Source organism: Globicephala melas, chromosome 19 (genome assembly GCF_963455315.2).
Source record: "Globicephala melas chromosome 19, mGloMel1.2, whole genome shotgun sequence".
Lineage (NCBI taxonomy): Eukaryota > Metazoa > Chordata > Mammalia > Artiodactyla > Delphinidae > Globicephala > Globicephala melas.
Window position 1 is genome coordinate 26,423,524 of NC_083332.1, and position 23,567 is coordinate 26,447,090.

The 23,567-nt window shown below is 36.0% G+C and overlaps 1 protein-coding gene across 3 annotated transcripts in view; it reads right to left on the reverse strand.

Annotated features, from left to right (window-relative positions):
• Positions 1 to 712: 712 nt before the first annotated feature.
• The window catches only part of NETO2 (neuropilin and tolloid like 2), a 71,861-nt gene continuing 49,006 nt past the window's right edge, over positions 713 to 23,567 (reverse strand). Inside the window, exons 8-10 of one of the 3 annotated variants that reach the window (XM_030833061.2) lie at positions 6,556 to 6,669; positions 4,826 to 5,419; positions 713 to 2,653 (exon numbers count right to left, since the gene is read on the reverse strand). In XM_030833061.2, coding sequence (XP_030688921.1) covers positions 4,839 to 5,419; positions 6,556 to 6,669 — 695 coding nt within the window. In that variant the 3' untranslated portion in view covers positions 713 to 2,653; positions 4,826 to 4,838. The other 2 variants (XM_060288712.1, XM_060288713.1) reach the window with 2 other exon arrangements.

Genomic DNA, 23,567 nt, shown 5'->3' on the forward strand with positions numbered 1-23,567 from the left:
GAAGTGATCAGATAGGAAATGCCAACTTTGCCTGGGAAGGAATTTAGGATTCTTTGCGACTTCTAGAGACTTTGGAAATTGAGGCAAGCAAGGAAATCAAAACACAAGTTTTATTCCCAGTTCAAGGGTCAAATTCTTTACTGTGATATATCAAATCGAGTATTAAGCATATGAGAAGTCTTATATGGTCTGGAAGTTCACCTCTAAAAGAAAAATCATTGCTTCAAAAGAATATACTCAAGACAGTACATACTAAACATGCACCCCAGTCATTAGCTTCCTGGGCTTTTGTAGTCATTAAACCAATCACAGAAATATATGGAAAAGTTGCTTTAAAAAAAGCAAATTCAGAATTACGAGTTTGTTATTAGTAGAGGTATATAAAACATGGACAACTGATTTTGCAGAAAGCTAAAAAAAAGATATCCAAGGTCAGCTTGTCATATTATTTAGCTCAGAACTCAAATCATTCTCCAAATTCAAGAGATATAGCACACACAAGTGTTTTAATTTCTAGAGTATAAGTTTTCCCCTTTAGATTTAAAAAAGATCACAAAAGCAAAACACTGAAAGCTCTTTCTGTCCAGTGTCAAGGATATAAATTGTTAACAAACGTTGTTTATTAAGAATTCACAGTAATTGTCTTGTAGAATTTGCAGGTGCCAAGAAATCGTGGCAACAAAATTGTAGAATAACAAAGTGTTACATAAGGAAAAAAAAAAGTAAAATATAATGCTTTGAAAGAAATTGTTGTAGAATAAATTACATTTTAAATCAGAATAACTGACAGCCTTACATGAAACATCTGGGCTGCTGTTTAGAGTGGCTTTTAAAACATATAGCCAGCTAAAGCAGGGAGAGAGCAGAAAGCAAGGAAAGGGCGCTGGACTAGCTCTGAGATGTGGGCACTGCATTCTCTTCTCTGTGCTTCAGTCTTCTCATTAATAAAGTTGGAGCAGATAATCTTTCTTGTATCTTCAAAAAAACCAAAATCTCAAGGTTCCTTCTGATCATGAACAATACAGCAGACACCATTTTGTAAGAGAGCATACTCTTCTCTGATTGAGAATTATTCCTGTAGTCACAACTAGGCTTTTCCTATCCTGTTCATCAGTTGACACACTCCTGAAACAAGGAAGCGTCCTCACCAGACAATAGCAGAACTATAAAAATGTTCAGGCATTTAGGAGGTTCTTTTAATGCCTAATAATCATATGAAAAGTGACAAAGACACTGACACAAGCTATTAACAAGTCAAAATAAAAGGAGTGTTTTTGATCTCTTTTGTGATTTGAAATGTGGAAAATCCTTTGCTTTTTGTTAAACCTTTGGGGTGAACATCTCCCCTCACAAAAGGTACATCATACTTTATTCCTACACACTTCAGATGTTGGGATTAGTAGGTTTCCTGAAATTTGAGGGCACTTGAGGATTAATACCTTGTGTTAAATTTGGGATCAATGGTGTCACAAATGACAGTGCTATACAAGTGCACCTAATGCTGCTTCTGAATTGAAGATATTCTCTCCTCCAGATTTGCCTTTTTTGTTCTATGTTTAACACTGGGTATTATATTCTCTGTGAAGGGTGTAATAACTTCCACAAGATGGCTAAATTTCTTCTTAAATTACTAAAATTTATGGCTTTCACATTAGTAAACAATTTGCAAAGTTTTCTCATTACCTCAAAGATGAAAGACTATATATACAGCAATTAGCATTATTCTGGAAATAATGCCTAAAATTTATTAGTTTCATTCTCTTCTCTTCATATCATATACTGCCAAATGTTTAACTAAGAAATAAATGAGATCTAATACCCACCTATAGTTCAATGAATAATAATAAGCCAGTCTCACAGGTGTAGAGAACTAACATATGGACACCAAAGTGGGAAAGTGGAGGGGGTGGTGGTGTGGTGTGATGAACTGGGAAATTGGGATTGACATGTATACACTGATGTGCATAAAATAGATAACTGATAAGAACCTGCTGTATAAAAAAATAAAATAAAATTCAAAATAGCATAAAATAATAAGCCAGTCTCAGGCTAGCTTAGCTATTGATCGTCTGGTTCTTTAGTTCCTAGCCTACACTGAGATGATGTGTCTTCACTGGGTTAAGATTTACCATTATGGCCTCTCTCTGTATTTTGCATTTTCTTTAAATTATGAGGAAATGTCGGTCAATATGAAGACCCTCCTTTCTTTAGTTTAAGAGAAAACTAGCCTCTTGCAGATAAGTTTGAGTTTTCTACCATGAAAAACAAAGATTTCATTTGTTTTAGCAGCAAGAAAATTTAGAATCAAATTTGTTGTCCAAGCTTTGCTGAGTTGCCTGAAATCATGTACTTCTGTGCTTTTTTAAATGTTAAATGTCTTCTTTAAAGGCTTTGTATTTTGTAGGCCTCTTCATACCCTTTTAAGAGACAGCAAGATACAAATTTCAAAAATAAAAATACAGGGGCTTCCTTGGTGGTGCAGTGGTTGAGGGTCCGCCTGCTGATGCAGGGGAAGCGGGTTCGTGCCCCGGTCCGGGAGGATTCCGCATGCCGCGGAGCGGCTGGGCCCGTGAGCCGTGGCCGCTGGGCCTGCGCATCCGGAGCCTGCGCTCCGCAGCGGGAGGGGCCACAACAGTGAGAGGCCCGTGTACCACTAAAAAAAAAAAAAAAAAAAAAATACAGTTACAAGTGACTAGTTAAGCATATTGTATTATTTTCTACTATAGATGTTAAAGACGATTTAATAGTTTTTTTTAATGGATATAATTTTACATAGAAAATATGATAATTTTCCTTTCATTAAGAATGAGATCACAGTTATTATTTTATTAAGGATTTACTAAATACTGTCTGGTGTGTTACCTACTAAAATGCCTTTTCAGCTACTGAAAGAATTTAGCTACCTAATCTGGCTCTGGTTCATTAGTTCATTGAACACTACATTCGTTAAGTCTTTTTACCTTCCCAAGTTATATTTTTAAAACAGGAAATTATGCTGACTTTAAAAAGACTTAAATCAAGACAATACTATTTGTAGGCTTTCCTATCTTCTGGATGGTATATACTTTTTTAAAAATAAAAAATGTGATATAATAAGCATTTTGAAGGAGTATTATACATGTATCATGTTTAAGGTCACAGTTTTCATTAATCTGAGAAAACATACAGATGTGATACTTTAAAAAAATCAGTGAAATCCAGTGAAACTTTAATTTCTCATTTCATTGAGAATTTAACTACAAAAAATATCAAAAATGAGAATTTATCTTTTAGTTATAATTCAATAAATGGATTCCTTTCTATATATATCTTAAGATCGAAAATCTCATTGCCATAAATAACATGATTGAAGAATCATGTAACAATGTATATTTTAATATCAGATTTGTGTGGTGATTTAGAACAATAAATATCACACAGTGAAAAATTTATCATAAACTAGATGCAATAACAAGAGGAAACAAATGCTTATGTACACATTACCAAGGTCTTTACAATAAATTATAGTGTACAGTTCCATCACAGCATATTTGTATACAAAGTCACTAACGCAAACATTGAAAGAAATCTGCCATGTAGCTCTTTAATCTTGATTTAATAAAGTTTGTACAGTATCAAATAATATCAAAAGTCTAAAAAAACACAATGAGTTTTTATATCATGTTTATAAATTATTGTTTATATACCATTAAAAAAAAATAAGGTCAAAAGTGCAGTTTAAAAAAAAGTGGAAATTGTTATTCTTGGTAAGAACTAGAAAAACGTACTGTCCCAAGTAAGAAGCAATCTAAAGGCTTATACAGTTTCTTAGGCATTTTCCTTTAACTCTCAAACAACCTTGGTTACCATATCCTACAAGATAAACCAATACAAAGGGAGTGAAATAATCTTTTTATAAAAATAATACAAAACACAGATCTAGTAATGAGAAACACTGGAAATAAATATAATGATAGGCCTCCCCCCAAATGCATTAAATGACTTTTTGCTCACAGGAATGAATGTGCTATCACTGAATGTAATAAAACTTGGGAAATTTCAAAGCATTTCTAAAAATTTTAATCTATGTCAAGTTTTTATGTATAACTGGCAATGGTGCATACATCCCAGGATTATGAAACTTTTTCGTATAACTAAGACAAAATATGACTTAAAGGTGCTAAATCATATCACAGAAAATAAAGACTAAGGATCCAGTAATTAAAAGGCAGCAGTATAGAAACTAGTCAAGAAGAAAGATGGACAAAACACAACTCTGTGTCTTAATTGGCACTTATCACAGTAACTAGTTATATTTTGACAAATTCTAGAACAAATGCCTATATTGAAATACGTGTGATACATGAACCACTTATATAAGAAACTGAAAGGGTAAAATTACTGGCTTATAAAACAAATTAAATTTAGAGAAAAGAAAAAAATAAAAGGAATGTGAAGAAAAATCTTACTTTTAAACTTATTGTGGGATCAAAACATTGACAGAGCTGTATCAATCAGGAGCGGTCTTCCTGCTGCTAAGACCCGCAGGCAGCTGAGCCTGGCGCAACACCACCCCTCATCTCTCCAAATGCTACTATGTAACTGGTGCTTTGTTTGTAGGACACTGAGCAATAGAGGCTTATTTTTTGTTTTTTACTGAATGGAATAAGTTCCCAGGTTGGGTTAACATATATAGACTGCCTGAGATAATAAAAACTTCACCATTACATTAGGTTAATGGGAAATGAAGATCTTCCTGGCTCTGACAGGAGAAAAGGGGTGGCTGCTGAAAACAGTATGGGTGCTCTGTAGGCTACATACGTACATACTTAATAATTAATGTCACCTTCAGTAGAAGATTAAAAATCGATGGATATGGATGCTTGTGCAGAATCTTCCCGCCCTCTGACATAAATTTCACAGGGAATCTCTTCCATTACTCTGTCTTCTAGGGCCTGTTCAGGGCACTCGTGTGCCTGCTTGAAAGTGTAGCTACTCTTTTTGAAGGTGCTATTAAATGTTTTCATTGGCTGCGGTTGTGCAAAATCATTTCGGAAGGGAAGTTCCATGGAACTGAGGTTGGTCCTGCTTTGTTTGATGCTGGGTGCCTGCGATCCACAGTGATGGTCGTGGATGCACCGCGACGCCGTGGAGGAGCACCGCGCCTTCTGGTAGCTGTCCAGTTCCTCCGACAGGTCGGCCAGGTCCGCAGACATCTCCTTGTCTCTCAGTGAAAACAGTTCATAATGAGGAGGATCAAACACTTCTTGGAATCCAGTTTTATTAAAAGCAGTTTTGCAAGCCATGACCTTTTTTCGAGGCTGTTTCACTTGTACTAAAATAGAAATAATGAGAAGGACCAAGACAATCCCTGACGTAATGCCAATAATTGTTCCGTGAGTTTTAGTGATTTGTTCAAACAGTCCTGCTTTTTTCTTTTCTGCAGAGAAGAGAAAGAAAAACGATGAGGCTTTTAAAATTTGTTCATGAGTCCTGTCACAAATTGGTAAAGTATTTTTAAGTAAAGCAGAACACTTCTGTATTTTTTTTCAAATACAACACAGAAAATGCAATTTAAAATTAGGTTTTAAAACAAAATAATCCCATTACGACTTCTGGTTAAACTAACCAATCATAACGCAGCTAGACAGACTACTAAAAAGGAAAAGGACTTGGTTCTTTACTCAGAAGGTACGTGAATACATAGATTGCAGATCAAAGTAATACATGAATACAGAAAACACCAAAACAAAATACCCTTGTTCTATCAAGTTTAGCTTTCTGTTCTATGGTAGTTTTGAGTATACCCATAGTATTTCTACTGATGGCCATAAGCAAGAGAATGATCTGACTAACCCACTCAGGTATGTTATCATGGTCTACTGTTTTTGAATGATTACCTGAAAATACTTTCTCTCAAGTACTTCAGATACCCATATCAGATTACATTAACTTTCCATAGTAAGATATTTATTGAACTCTTGGGAGAATAAAAGGGAGATAAACTTTAGTACTGAAACAGTGATTTGATAACCAGTTTGTAGACATTCAACTAGTATTACCACAAGCCATATTTATCTTCCAGGGAGTATATACTGGAAATATAGTGTAGGAAATTCATGGAATAAAAAAAGCAGTCCTTATAATGATTCTGTTTTTACATTGTAAGACTGAATCCATCAGTTGATTTTTATTAAATAGTATTTTCATTTAATTTAAAAAATAAGAATACTCTAGGTTACAATCTAAATTATTATGAGAATAAGGTATCTTTACAATAGAAATGACCAAGAAAATAAGGGCAGGAAATACCATGATTGACTTTTGAACAACTTTAAGGTAAAAAACATAGTCTATAAAAAAAATGCTTTTGGTGAGAATAAATATTTTTCTTCACTTTTACCACATCCCAGAAGTCTATGATCCATTAAGGAGAACATTTATTTTATATGTGTTTATTCCAGCCAAAGCAGTTATGCCAAGCACAGTTGTAGAAAAAGACATTTTAATTTTTTCTTAATGAAAGGCAATGGACACTCCTCTCTCAAAAAGGCTGGCCTTTGCCAATAGACTCACCTTTACAATGATTTTCATCCCAAGGGTATGCACAGTTTTGAACCCCATTACAGACTAAAGAATTATTGATGCACATGTTGCTATGGCAAAAGAAAGTGCTGCCTGTGCAGGGAGCTGTAGGAAAAAAGGAAACTTTGTTGCTAAGAACTGAAAGCATACAGATTACAACTCATCCTGATTTATTTTACATTTACTCTTATAAAGTCAATATCTTACCTCAAAGGCTTTTTTGTGAACACACTCTGTACTACACAAACAATAAGACAAAGGCCAATATTCTCTGTTGCTGACTCATGTAAACCTGAACTTAGTTTTGGCACCAAAAGACTGTTTTTAGTGTAATGACAATATGAATATACGGTCATCCCTTGGTATCTGAGGGGGCTTGGTTCCAGGACCCGCTGCAGACACCAAAACGTGCAGATGCTCATGTCCCATAGTAGGCCTCTCCATATCCAGTTCCTCATCTGTGGATTCAACCAACCATAGATCATGTAGTACTGTAGTATTTGCTACTGAAAAAAATCCATGTATAAGTGGACTTGCACAGTTCAAACCTCTGTTACTCAGGGGTCAACTGTATTTCCCATGGTTCTTATGAAACTAGTATATAGCCCGGTATATATATATATATATATATATTTTTTTTTTTTGGCTGTGTTGGGTCTTTGTTGCTGTGCATGGGCTTTATCTAGCTGTGGCGAGCGGGGGCTACTCTTCTTTGCGGTGTGCGGGCTTCTCATTTTGGTGGCTTCTCTTGTGGAGCACGGGCTCTAGGCGCTCAGGCTTCAGTAGCTGCGGCCTGTGGGCTCAGTAGTTGTGGCTTGCAGGCTATAGAGCGCAGGCTCAGTAGTTGTGGCGCACGGGCTTAGTTGCTCCATGGCATGTGGGATCTTCCCAGACCAGGGCTCGAACCCATGTCCCCTGTACTGGCAGGTGGATTCTCAACCACTGCGCCATAGCCTGGTACATTTTTTCAAAATGTTAAAAGAAAATGTTAGCAAAGACGTGGAGACACTGAACCCTTGTGCATTGCTGGTAGAAATGTAAAATGGTGCAGCTGCTGTGGTAAATAGTATGGCAGTTCCTCAAAAATTCATATAGGTTACCATAAGCTCCAGCAATTCTCCTTCTAGGTATATACTCTTAAGAATTGAAGGCAGAGACTCGAACAGATACTTGCTGTTCATAGCAGCATTATACACAAGAGCCAAAAGGTTAAAGCAACCCAAATGTCTGTTGATGGATGAATGGATTACCACAGACAAAAAGGAAAAAAAACACTCTTCGGAATTTCAAAAAAAATGTTTTAAACAGTAAAGATATATGGAATATATGCCATTGAATTTCGTATTTGATATAATTCTTAAAAAAAACCTTAATGGTCTCAAAGCTCATCATAAGGACAATAAGTATTAGTTACATAACATAAGCTGTTAGATTAAGGATAGAAAAGCCAAGGAAGACGTATGGTGATTTTTATTCAAGTACAAAATTAGCTAGTGTACCCACTTCTGTTGTGTCATATATATCACAAAATCATATTACACAAATGTGTGTACTTTAAAATAGAACAAGTGTCCTAGAGAACATATAACATTTTTGAATTCCTCATTTCTAAAAACTGGAGTTTTGTTTTTTGTTTATATATCATACCATAATTCTATTATATACTATATCATATTACATGCTGAATTCTTATTTTACCTATTTTATCCAGTTCACAAATGGGGATACAGGGAAGAGAAGCTATTTTCAAGACAGGGTGAGTGAAGTTATAAACAGCACTGTGGCTTCTAGGTATTCTGATTTTCTGAGTGAAACTATCATCAGCTCTTAACGTTTATCAACAGAACATTATATGACAGTACTTTGATGGCTCTTCATAGTTCCAAAAGTGGCAAAAAAGACAGGTTTTCTGCAGTGTTTCTTATTGATTGAACAGTGAGTGGAAAATACCCTTAGTTTTTTATCATAGAGTTCTTTTTTTTTTTTTTTCCGGTACGCGGGCCTCTCACTGTTGTGGCCTCTCCCGTTGCAGAGCACAGGCTCCGGATGCGCAGGCTCAGCGGCCATGGCTCACGCGCCCAGCTGCTCCGCGGCATGTGGGATCTTCCCGGACAGGGGCACGAACCCGTGTCCCCTGCATCGGCAGGCAGACTCTCAACCACTGCGCCACCAGGGAAGCCCCCATAGAGTTCTTTATAACTGTTCTCCACATTATTTAAAGCAATTAGAGAGCAGCACTGATATTGTCAGATTTCGTTTTGTAGAAATGTGAAGTATATTTAAAATTACAAATGTATTAAGCTTTACGGATTTTCAAAGGACAAGCATAGCTGTTTATAATGAGAATCAATGTATGAGTTATTGACATGGGTTGCTAATGACATGCTTCAATTCAAAACTATATAAAATGGCTGAATTATAAGTCTTTATAAATAAGGGACAAAGATAACAGCAAAAATACTGCTGTTATGAACTACTCTCTACTTAAAGCCTGAGGACTTTCTCCTTTCCCCTTTACTCACTATGGGTCATGGTGTGGGAGAGAAGAGGGGGTTAGGATTTTAGCTTCCCTCTACTTCTGATGAGATGTGTCAATGATGGTGAAAGATGGTTCTCTCCTTCAATTAGGTCTGCAGGGGACCCGTAGGGCAGTAAGTCACTGAAAATCACACTATGGATTTATTCTAACAAAAATATCTTCTGCTGCTTTCACAGTTCTAGTCCTGGAAATTACTTTCCTAAAACCATTCCCTTTCTTAAAGAGTGAGGTATATATTAGTATTCAGTGCTTGGAAAGAAGTCAAACATATCCTGGTTGCTATTCTATATCATTCATTTTAGCCAAGTTATACTATTTTAGTCACATCTGCAATCTACAATGAGTAGAAATGAAGTGAATCTCTCATGCAGAATTAGTCCATTTATATAAACCTCCTCAGAAATATTTTCATGGATGGATTAATAATAATTACAAATCATTAACATTTTAGAGAACAAAAGAGTTTAACAATTTGAATTAATGATAAGCATGTAAAAATGTACTGTTTGGAGCTCTCAAATGTGCTTATCAAATGGACATTCTTAAACTGGGACTTTTGTTTTATAAAAATTCACAAAATCCTTTATTTTGATCACACACTTTTTTTGGAGGGGAGGTTTTCTTTTTCTTCTTGGGTAATAAAGGCTATATTTAGGATATGGAGCTAAGTCTACTGCAGCCTTCAATTAGTCTGACCTTTAGTGACTAGTGTAAAGATATCACTTGAAGGAGGCTTGTCACCTGTTTACTTATCAGATTTGTATTAAAGAGAAATCATTAGTGTTTATAGAGAAAACAGCTAAAACACGTTAGAGAAGAATTTTACATATAAGTTTAGACCACTGCCAAAATAAATATAATGTGAGTTAAGAATGTGAACAAGTAGCCATATTTAAAAGTCTTTAAAAATAAACTGGTGGAATTAATTCTGCTGATAGTTTACTTAACCTAATATATCTGTGCAAAAAGTTAATGCAGCAGGACCAAGGCTGCTACCTTTAGAAGGGTCCGTGTGCAAGGCTGGCCCTTAGCTGGCATCTGGGAACTTGGCTTTCCTCTATTACCTGACTGATAAGGTGGTTCACGGTGCCTAGAGTTTGTGTTAACAATGTCATCTATGCCAAATACTTGCTTTCCTTCTGTGAATCTAGAATTTCGGTATATGCAAGGCAGACAGTGCCGATGTGAACAGCCCCCAATATAAAACCTTGGGTGCTGAATCTCTAAATGGGCTTTTCTGGGCAGAAACATTTTACATCTTACTGCATTTTCTGGTTGCTGGAGAAATGAACATACTCAGTGTGCCCCACTTGGGAAGGAGAGAGCATAATGAAGCCTGTGAAAGGACTTCTCCAGATTCAGACAATCTTTTTCCCTTACTGATCCTTTCACTGTAATAATCTTAGCTGTTAGGACGAATGTATGTTGGTCCTAGCAAATCACCTATCATGTGGATGGTGTTGGGGAGCCCTGAAACAATATCCAAAATGGTATCATTTTAACATGTAATCAATATAAAACATTATTAATGAGATATTTTACATTCTTTATTTCATACCAAGTCTTTGAAATCTGGGATCTATTTTTGTAATTATAGCACATTTCAATGTAGACTGGCTGCATTGTTAAGTGCTCACCAGCTACATGTGGCTGATGGACCCTGTACTGGGCAGCATGGGTAGTACAGATGTTGGGAGTAAATGTACTGAGGAAAAAAGTAAGAAGCCTAAAAGGCTTTCTTGCTAACTGCATCTTTGTATCAAGCGCTGATTTGAATTATTTGAAACAGTAAAACAGCCTTTGTAGGGTTGTTTTTTATTTTTCAAGTTTGAAAAGTTTTCAAAATAAAACAATTTTTAGAAACAAACTGAGGTTATATCTATAGATCGATAAAAAGCAACAGCACAGTCTACTTGTGGCAAATACCACTGCTGAACTCTTGACATTTCCCAATGCTCGAGGAATTCACTACACCCAAAATAACTCAACACTTTCTTTTATCCATTCAGTTTTCATTTTCCAAGTCAGTCGGGCCCCAGAAAGTGACTGTCACTTTGCATCCTTGTGGAGTCTGTCTCCACAACTCTTCTTTCTCCTCACTGTCACTTGTTTGGTTCAGACCTTCCTGGTTTCCCACCTCAATCATGGAAGTAACCTCCTAAGTAGCCTCCATGCCCCAATAAAAGTACAGCTCTGATTATATCATTTTGTAGTATAACATGCTTCAAAACTCCCCAATGCCTGTCTAAATAAAGCCTTTAGTTTAAAGGTCTTCAAATTCTAGCTTTAATCTACCTTTCCTAGTTCATTTCTCTCTGTTCTCCTTTCCACTACTTCTTGTGGGCCAAATTAACTCTGATTCTATACCTTTTTCATTATAGTACCTCTGCTGGAATAATAACCTCAATTAACATTTCTACCTTCTAAAATCTACCTACCCTCAAGGATAAACCCAAAGGACCTTCCTTCAAGGACTACTTGCTTCATAAACAATGCTGCCCACTAGAAGTAACTTTGATATTTAATAAGAAAGCACTTTGTTTTCTGTCTTAAATGGTCTTTGTCATAGTCAATCCTGTATTTACTTCATTTGCATATATGCCACCTCACTTAAGTGACTGTAAGATCCTTTAGGACAGGGACTGTATCATCCATTTTCGTATCTTCATAGCAAACACTTCATATTGTAAGAGTTAAATAAATGAATGGAAGGCAGGTAGGAAGACTGGTTGGCTAAAATTAACTTCATAACCCAACTGACCATCTGGCAATTCAAAAAGATCTTTAAAATTAAAGATAGAAGAGTTCAGCTACAGTAAAGACTGTATATGGTCACATACAACCACAATTTTAATATAGAATCCAAGGAATAATAATATAATACTTTGAAATTATAAGTAAAGGGTAAAATTAGTAATTTCCAAATTTCTCAAGAAAAATATCTGATAATATCTTACTGTTATATTGAAATATTTACTAACTTTGGATTTGCAAAAATCATATAGCTTATCATTATACCATACTCATCAGTCAGGACATAAAAGCTAAAACATTTGTCTCATGAGGACAATAGATATTATATACCACTTATTTTTTCAAATATATGTGATGGGAACATACACATGCAAGTGTATCCAGGAAGTCTGGGTGAGTCTTTAAATGGTAGTTTTCTTCATATAGGAGATGACTGTGAGGAAAGGAACCCATTAAACAGGCTAATCAGCCCTACCCAAATGTAGATTAAAGTTAAGGGCCATTCAAAACCAAGTCAAAAACATGATGGTGTAAAAGCAGTTTTTTGTCAAGCTAATGCAATATGATCTGCACTTACAATAAGCAAAATCAACAAAATAATTAGGAAATACTGACAAGTCACTTGTACTTTTATAGGAGAGACAAAAGCAGTGAACCATTTCGCCTTGTGAGGATTTGTTCACTTGAATTACCAAGGGTTTAAGGGAAGAATTCTAAAATCTGTTCTCAAAGTTTCTCCACCTATAAGCTGGGTCAGTGTGTCTACACATGAGCTACAACATCCTTTAATACTAAAAAGTTCCCACATGCTCATAAAACAGTAAAGATACCTTTAAAGACTTAGGCAATCAGAAAAAGACAAAATCCCCATTGTAACCACAAGGAAGATGTCTAAAGGATATGCACAGAAGGAAATCTAAATGTGTCACTACAAAAATCAACCAAGCACAAAAGAAGGCTGTGATGAAGGAAATAAGGGATAACAAAACTGTTAAGACATATAGAAATCAAACAGCAAAATTGCAGAAGTCCTTCCTTATTAGTAATTACTTTAAATGTAAATGGATTAAACTCTCCATTCAAAAGGCAGAGATTAGCAGAAAAGATTAAAAAAACCAAGATCCAACTATATGATATTTTATAAGAGATTCACTTTAGATCCAGAGACATAATTAAGTTGAAAGCAAAAGGATGGAGAAAGATATTCCATACATATAGTTACCAAAAGAGAGCTGGGCTGGTGATACAAATACAGGCATATGTTGGAGATATTGCTGGTTTGGCTACAGGCTACTACAATGAAGTGGGTATTCAAGTACTCACATGAATTTTTTGGTTTCCTAGTGCATATAAAAGTTACATTTACATTTTACTGTAGTCTGTTAAGTGCGCAAGTAGCATTATATCTAAAAAACACAATGTACATAACTTAATTAAAAAACACTTTATTGCTAAAAAATGCTAACCACCATCTGAGCAAGTCTTTTTGCAATAGTAACATCAAAGATCACTGATGACCATAACAAATGCAATAATAATGAAAATATTTGAAATATTGTGAGAATTATCAAAACATGACAGAGAGAAATAAAGTGAGCAAATGTTAGAAAAATGGTGCCAATAGACTTGTTCAACACAGGGTTGCCACAAACCTTCAATTTGTGAAAAATACAGTACCTATAAAACGCAATAAAGTGCCGTGCAATAAAACAAGGTATGCCTATTATCAGACAAAAACAGACTTTAAGTCAAAACTGTTACAAGTGACAAAGGACACTGTACATTGATAAAAGGGTCAATTCACCAAGATATAATAATTATAAATGTATATGGACCAAAAATCAGAGTCCCAAAATATAAGAAGCAAACATTGTTAGAATTTAAGGGAAAATTAGACAGTTCTATGATAACAGTTGGAGACATCAATACTCCACTTTCAATAATGAATAAAACCACACAGAAGATCAATAAGGATGGAATTCCCTGGCGGTCCAGTGGTTAGGACTCTGCACTCTCACTGCCAAGGGCCTGGGTTCAATCCCTGGTTGGGGAACTAAGATCCCACAAGCCAAGCAGGATGGCCAAAAAAAAAAAGGCCAGTAAGGAAATAAAGGACTTGAACAATACTATAAACCAATTGGACCTAACAGACATGTATAGAAAACCCCACCCAACAACAACAGAATATATTTTTCTCAAGTGCGCATTGAACATTCTCCAGGACAGACCATATGTTAGGCCAAAAAAAAAAAAAAAAAAGAAAATCTTAATTGTAAAAGATGGTCATAATACAAAATGTCTTTTCCAATAACAGTGAAATGAAACTAGAAATCAATAATAGAAGGAAAACTGGAAAATTCACAAATATGTGGAAAATAAACTACACACTCTTAACCAACCAATAGGTCAAAGAATATATCACAAGGGAAATTAGAAAACACCTAGAGACAAATGAAAATGAAAACACAACATACCAAAACTTACAGGAAGCAGCGAAAGCAGTGCTAAGAAGGAAATTTATAGCTATAAATGCCTACATTAAAAAAAGGAGACAAAAAAGGGAGAAAGACCTCAAATCAATAACTTAAAGAACTAGAAAAAGAAGAGCAAACTAAATTAAAAGTTCCATGCCTTTGTCAGAAGCATTAAAATAATAAAGATTAGAGCAGAGATAAATAAAACAGAGGAAAAAAGACACCAGAGAAAATAAAAACTACCAAACTTGGTTCTTTGAAAAGATCAACAAAATAGGCAGACTTTTAGATACAATGACTACGAAAAAGAGAAAAAAGAGATTAAAAAGACTCAAATTACTAAAATCAGACATGTAAGTTGAGACATTAGTGTACATTTTACACATATACAAAGGATTAGAAAAGAATACTAAGAACAATTTGTATACCAAAAAAAAAAGGCTAACCTAGATGAAACAGACAAATTCCTAGAAACACACAAACTACTGAAACTGAACAAAAAGAAAAAAATCTCAATAGATCTCTAACTAGCAAGGAGACTGAATCAGTAATCAAAAACCATTCAACAAAGAAAAGTCCTGGACCAGATGGCTTCTCTGGTGAATTCTACCAAACACATTAGAAAAATTAACACCAATCCTCAAACTCTTCCAAAAAGTTGGAGGAGAGATCACTTCTTACTCACTTATTGGCCAGCATTACTCTGATATCAAAGCCAGACAAAGATACTAGAAGAAAATAAAACTGTAGACCAATATCCCTTATGAATATCAATGCAAAAATATTCAACAAAATACTGGCACTGAATTCAGCAACATTTTAATATGATAACCAAGTGGGACATAAGGATGGTTCAACATACAAAAATCAATCAATGTAATACACTGCAATAACAGAATGAAGGGGAAAAATTCACATGATCATCTCAAGTGAATCAGAAAAAGCATTTGACAAAACTGAACACCATTTCATGATAAAAACACTCAATAAAGTAGGAATAGAAGAACACTTCTTCGACATGATAAAGGTTATATATGAAAACCCCACAGCTAGTATCATACTCAATGGTGAAAGGTTGAAAGCTTTCTCCCTAAGATTAGGAACAAGACAAAAATGTCCACTTTCACTTCTATTCAATATAGTGTACTAGAAGTGCTAGCCAGAACAATTAGGCAAGAAAAGGAAATAAAAGCATCCAAATTGGAAATTGGAATTGGAAATCCAAATGATAAAGTTATCTCCATTTGCAGATGATATGATCTTACAAGTAAAACCCTAAAAGACCACACACACACACACACACACACACACACACACAGATTCAGAGCACATAAACTAATTTAGCAAAGTTGTAGCATACAAAATCAACAAAAATTAGTTACATCTCTACACACTAACAAGGAACAAACGGAACATTTACAACACATTGAAAAGAAGAAAATTCTTAGGAATAAATTTAACCAGGGAGATATAAGATGTACGATGAAAAGTACAAAATGTTGCTAAAAGAAATTAAAGAAGACAAATAAGTGGGAAGATATCCTGGGTTCATGGATTGAAGACTTACTATTGTTAAGACGACAGTACTACTCAAAGCAATCCACAGATTCATTGTGATTCCCATCAAAATTCCAAAAGTATTTTTTGCAGAATAGAAAAACTTATTCTAAGATTCATGGAATCTCAAAGGACACTGAATAGTCAAAACAATCTTGAAAAAGAACAAATTTGGAAGACTCTTCCTAATTTCAAAACTTACTACAAAGCTACAGTAATCAAAACAGGTGGTACTGGCATTAGAACAGACAAATAGACCAACGGAATAGAGTAAAGAGCCCCTCAAATAAACCCTCACATATATACAGTCAATTGATTTTTGACAAGGATAACAAGACTATTAAAAGGGGAAAGAACAGTCTTTTCAAGAAATGGTCCTGGGAAAACTGTATATTCACATGCAAAAGAATGAAGCTGGGCCCTTATCTTATACCATATTTAAAAATTAACATGAAATGGATCAAAGTCCTAAATGTAAGAGTGAAAACTATAAAGCTTTTAAAAGAAAACAGAGAAAAGGAGTGACGTCAGCAAGATGATGGTGCAAGTTCTCCCTTTGTCTCTCCCCTTCAGTCTACAACCAGTAAAACAACCATAACTCAACTCTGCCCAATAGACCAGATGCTGGAGAATTGCAGACATCTGTATATCTAAAGGTGGGTGGACTGGAACACAAAGAGGAGGCAGCACTCAGGGAACAGCAGAGTCACTGCCTGTGATCTCTGCCACTTTGTTTCTATGGCTGAGCCTGCAACCCCAGAGAACCTGGTAGCGGCAGGGGAGGCGGCCATACAACACCCGCCTCCTGGCTGCAGTGGTACCTGCAGCCACAGGGAACCAACGTTACTGGGACCTGCAACCCCAGCTCCCTTCTTCCCCTCCCCCTACTCCCATGGTAGCAGAGCCTGCAACTCAGTAGACCCTGGACGTGCTGGAGGTGCCCGCAATCCCAGTGTCCCAGGTGGCGATGCCAACAGCAGCAAGGCACCAACAACCCTGGAGGCACAAGCGATGACAATAAAGAAGATGCCAACGAACAAACTGCCGATCCTCAAATGTATAACCGGAGGCAGCGCCAGTAAAAGAAACCAAAAACTTGTCTTATAGTGCCACCTACTGGAAAACTAAAGAAAGGCCTCAAATTACTAAACTGTTGAACCCTTAGAATCAAGTGGGGTGGGGGGCGGGGTCCAGTGGGTAAGGCTCTGCACTCCCAATGCAGGAGGCCTGGGTTTGATCCCTGGTCAGGGAGCTGGATCCTGCATGCACGCTGCAACTCGGAGTCCGCATGCCTCAACTAAGAAGTCCGCAAAAAAGCCTGCATGCCGCAACTAAAAGATCCCACATGCACCAACGAGGGTCCTGCGTGCTGCAACTAAGACCCGGTGCAGGCTAAATAAATAAATATTAAAAAAAAAAAAAAAAAGAATCAAGTGTGGGGGGGGAAGCTTTGTTACTTCAAATGTGCGATCAGAGGAACAACTCATCAAGCACAATGACGAATCACGGTAACACCATATCACAAAAAGAAAACGAAAGTCCTCCAGAAACCAAACTTAAAGTATCAAAATAATGTGATCTGACAGAGGATCCAAATTAGCCGTCACAAAGAAACTCAACCAGCTACAAGAAAACTCAGAAAGGCAGCTCAATGTACTCAGGAATAAACTAATGAACAGAGGTAATACTGTATCAAAGTGACTGAAACTCTAAAAAAAACCAAACAGAAATTCTGGAGTTGAAGAACTTAATAAATCAGATGAAGAAAGCACTGGAAAGACAGCAGACCATATGGAAGCTCGAAGATAGAAATCTAGAAATGAAACAGGTAGAAAAGGAGAGAATTAAGACCAAAAAATGAGGAAATTCTATGAGAACTATCTAACCCTATTAGGAAGGGCAACGTTAAGATAATGGGTATCCCAGAAGGAGAAGGAGTCAGAGAGTTTATTTAAATAATAGCTGAGAACTTTCCAAACCTGGAGAAGGAACTGTACATACAAGTCCATGAAGCTAAAAGAACATCTAATTACCTCAATACAGAAAGATCTTCTCCAAGACACATTGTATTAAAACTGTTGAAACTCAATGACAAAGAAAGAATTTTAAAGGCAGCCAAAGGGAAAAAAAGATGGTAACCTACAAAGGAACCCCCATTAAGCAAGCTATCAGCAGATTTCTCAGTAGAAACTCTACAGGCCAGGAGGGTGTTATGACCCACTCAAAATATTGAAAGACAAAAACTGTCAGTCAAGAATAGTCTTTCCAGCAAAATTATCATTCAGATATGAAGGAGAAATATAGGCTTTTCCCCAGACAAACAAAACCTAAGGGAGTTGATCAACTCTAGACATGCTTTACAAAAATGTTGAAAGGAACTCTTCTACCTGAAATGAAAAGGCAAAAGTATACAAAACTTTGAGTAAGGTGATAGACAGAATCAGAAAATTGCAACTCTGTATCAGAATAGGTTGTTAAATACTTGATCATAACATAAGGCTTAAAGGAAAAAAAACTGTAAAAATAACTATAGCTACTTCAATTTGGTAACAAACTCACAACATAAAAAGAAATAATTGGGACATCTAAAACACAAAAGGGGAGAAGGAAAAGGTCAGGACTCATATAGGCAAATGAAAACAAGATGTTATCAACAGAAAAAAAGAGTATTTTAACTATGTGATATTTTTATACAAACCTTATAGGAACAACAAAACATAAAAACAGAGGAAACTGAGAAAACATACTAGAAAATGACCAAACTAAAATAGCAGACAGAAACACAAGGAAAAAAACCACAACGGAGATACAGACCAACCAGAAAACAAAAAATAAAATGGCAGTACTATGTCCTGATTTATCAATAATCACCCTAAATGTAAATGGACTGAATTCACCAATCAAAAAGCAGAGTGGCTGGACGAATTAAAAAGCAAGACCCAACCATATGCTGCCTCCAGGAGACTCACTCAGCTTTAAAGACAAACATAGGCTCAAAGTGAAGGGATAGAAGATGATACTCCAAGCAAATGACAGCCATGGAAATCAGGTGTAGCCATACTCATATCAGATAAAACAGACTTCAAGCCAAAAAAGGTAACAAGAGACAAAGATGGACATTATATAATGATAAAGGGGACAATTCATCAAGAAGATGTAAGTTATTCATATATATGCTAACATAGGAGCACCAAATTATATAAAGCAATTAACAGACCTAAAGGGAGAAATTGACAGCAACACCATAATAGGGGATTTTAACACCCCACATACATCAAAGGATAGGTCATCCAGACAAAAAGTCAACAAGGAAAAGTACACTTAAATGAAAAGTTAGACCAGAAGGACTTGATAGATTTGTACAAAACATTCTATCCAAATGCATTCTTCTCAAGTGCACATGAAATATTTTCAAGGATAGACCATATGTTGGGACACAAACAAATCTCAGCAAATTTAAGAATGAAATCATATCAAGTATCTTTTCTGAGCACAACACTATGAAATTAGGTATCAACCAGAAGAAGAAAGCTGGAAAAATCATAAATTTGTGAAGAACAAATGCTACTGAACAAGAATTAGATCAGCAAAAAAATCAAAGGAAAAATTTAAAAATACCTGAAAATAAATGAAAATGAAAATACGACATACCAAATCTATAGGGATGCAGCAAAAGCAATACTAAGAGGGAAGGTTATAGTGATACAGGCCTGCCCTGAGAAACATGAAAATTCTCAAATAAATCTAAACTTACATCTAAAGGAACTAGAAAAAGAAGAATGACCAAAGCCCAAAGTCAGTAGAAGGAAAGAACTAATGAAGATCAAAGCAGAAATAAGTGAAACAGAGACCAAAAAGACAATAGAAAAGATCAATGAAACTAACAGCTTGTCCTTTGAAAAGATAAAATTGACAAACTGTTTGCTAGACTATGAAAAAAAGAGAGAAGGCTCTGATAAAAGGAGAAATAACAAGGATACCACAGAAATATAAAGGATTATAAGAGAATATTATGAATAGCTGTATGACAACAAATTGAACAACCTAGAAGAAATGGACAAATTCTTAGAATATCCAACCTTCCAAGACTGAACCATAAAGAAATAGAAAATTTTAATAGACTCATCTCCAGTAAAGTGGTTGAAACAGTAAACAAAAATTCCCCCAAAACAGAAGTCCAGGATGAGACGGCTTTACAATGTGAATTCTACCAATCATTCAAAGATTTAATACCTATCTCTCAATCTCTTCTAACAAATTAAAGAAGAGGGAATACTTCCTACTCATTCTACTAGGTCAGCATTACCCTGATATCAAAACCAGGCAAGGACACCACAAAAAAATTATAGGTTCATCTCTGATGAACACAGATGCAAAAATACTCAATAAAATATTAGCAAACCATACATTAAAAGGATCATATACCATGATCAAGTGGGATTTACCCTAGGGATGCATCCATAAATTAATGTGATACACCTCATGAACAAAATGAAGGATAAAAACCATGATTATCTCAATAGATGAAGAAGCATCTGACAAGATTTAATACCCATTTATGACAAAAAACTCTCAATAAAATAGGTATAGAAGGCATGTACTGAAAACATAATAAAGGCCATATATGACAAATGCACATCTAACATCATGCTCAATGATGAAAACTTAAAGCTATTCCTCTAATACCAGGAACAAGGCAAGGATGCCCAATCTCGCTACTCTTATTCAACATAGTATTGGAAGTCCTAGCCAGAGCAATTAGTCAAGAAAAAAAAATAAAAGGTATCCATATTGGAAAAGAAGAGGTAAAACTGTAACTATTTGTGGATGACATGATTTTATATATAGAATACTCCAAAAAATTCACTAGGGACTTCCCTGGTGGCACAGTGGTTAAGAATCCACCTGCCAATGCAGGGGACATGGGTTCGAGCCCTGGTTTGGGAAGATCCCACATGCCGTGGAGCAACTAAGCCCGTGCACCACAACTACTGAGCCTGCACTCTAGAGCCCACGAGCCACAACTACTGAGCCCACGCACCACAACTACTGAAACCCGCATGCCCTAGAGCCCATGCACTGCAACTACTGAGGCCCATGCACTCTAGAGCCCATAAGTCACAACTACTGAGCCCATATGCTCTAGGGCCCATGTGCCACAACTACTGAGCCCTCATGCTGCAACGACTGAAGCCTGTGTGCCTAGAGTCCATGCTCCGCAACAAGGGAAGCCACGGCAATAAGTCCATGCACCTCAACGAAGAGTAGTCCCTGCTCACCGCAACTAGAGAAAGCCCACATACAGCAACGAAGACCCAATGCAGCCAAACAAATAAATAAATAAAATTCAGGGACTTCCCTGGTGGCACAAGGGTTAAGACTCCACGCTCCCAAGCATGGGGCCTGGGTCGATTCCTGGTCAGGGAACTAGATCCCACATGCATGCTGCAACTAAGGAGCTGGCAAGCCACAACTAAGACCCAGTGCAACCAAATAAAAAATAAATATATTTTTAAAAATTCACCAAAAAACTTTTGGAAATAATAAATGAATATAGTGAAGTTGCAGGGTATAAAATTAATATTCAACCATCTGGTGCATTTCTATACACTAATAACAAACTAACAGAGCAGTTAAGAAAAGAATCCCATTTACAATCACAACAAAAAGAATATAATACTTAAGTGTAAACTTAACTAAGGAGGTGTAAGACCTCTACAGTGAAAACCATAAGACCTGTTGAAAGAAACTGAAGACACAAATAAATGGAAATATATTCTGTGCTCATGGACTGGAAGAATTAATATTGTTAAAATGTCCACATTACATAAAGCAAGCTACAGATTCAATGCAATCCCTATCAAATGCCCCAAGAACATTTTCACAGAAACAGAACAAAAAATTCTAAAATTTATATGGAAACACAGAAGACCCTGAATAGTCAAAGCTATGCTGAGAAAAAAGAACAAAGCTGGAGGTATCACACTCCCTGATTTCAAATTATATTACAAAGCTGTAGTATTCAAAATAGCATGTTATTTGTAGAAAACAGACACAGAGGTTAATGGAACAGAACTGAGAGCCCAAAAATAAACCCACACATATATGAACAAGTAATTTACAACAAAGAAGCAAAGAATACACAATGGAGAAAGAATAGTCTCTTCAATAAATGGCACTGGGAAAACTGGACAGCCACATGCAAAAGAATGAAACTAGACCACTACCTCACACCACACACACAAATCAACTCCAAATGGATTAAATACTTGAATGTAAGACCTGAAACCATAAAACTCCTTGATGAAAATAAGCAGTACACTCTTTCATCTTGGTCTTAGCAACATTTTTCTGGATATGTCTCCTCAGGCAAGGGAAATAAAAGCAAAAATATAAAGTGAGGGCTTCCCTGGTGGCGCAGTGGTTGAGAGTCCACCTACCGATGCAGGGGACACGGGTTCATGCCCCGGTCAGGGAGGATCCCACATGCCACGGAGCAGCTGGGCCCGTGAGCCATGGCTGCTGAGCCTGCGCGTCTGGAGCCTGTGCTCCGCGACGGGAGAGGCCACAGCAGTGAGAGGCCCGCGTACCTTAAAAAAAAAAAAAAAAATATATATATATATATATATATAAAAATATATATAAAGTGAGACTAAATCAAACTAAAAAGCTTTTGTACAGGAGAGAAAACCATCAACAACATGAAAATACAACTTACTGAATAGAAGATATTTGCAAATCATATATCCAAGAAGGGGTTAATATCCAAAATAATAGAAATAATTCATACAACTCAACAACAAAAAACAAACAACTGGATTAAAAAAATGGGCAGAGGTATTGAACAGACATTTTCCCAAAGAAGATATACAAATGGCCAACAAGCACATGAAAAAATGCTCAACATTACTAATTATTAGGGAAATGCAAATCAAGACAATGAGATATCACTCACACCAATCAGAATGGCTATTATCAAAAAGACAAGAGATAATAAATGTTAGAGAAGATGTGAAGAAAAGGGAACCCTCATACAGTGTTGGAAGAAATGTAAATTGTTGCAACCATTATGGAAAAAAGTATGGAGATTTGTCAAAAAATTAAGAACCAGAACTACCATATGATCCAGCTATTCCACTTCTGGGTATTTATCCAAAGAATAAGACTAATTTGAAAAGATTTATGCACCTGTGTTCATCACGTCATTATTTACAATAGCCAAGATATGGAAAGAACCTAAAGCCCTACTGATGGATGAATGGATAAAGAAGATGTGGCATATATATATATATTCAATTGAATACCACTCAACCATAAGAAAAGATGAAATCTTAACATTTGCAACAACATGGATAGACCTTGAGGGTATTACACTAAGTGAAATAAGTCAGAAGAATAAAGACAAATACCATATGATTTCACTCATATGTGGATTAAAAACAAAGAAACAAAGAAACACACAAAGAACAGATCAAACCAAACCAAACCAAAACCACAGATACAGAGAACAGAGTAGTTAATGGGGGGTAGGGAGGGCAAATGGGTAAAGGGGGTCAACTGTATGGTGACAGATGGAAACTAAACTTTGGTGGTGAGTATGCTGTAGGGTATACAGAAATCAAAATATTAACACTGTACACATGAAACATATGTTATAAATCAATAAAAAAAATTGTTAC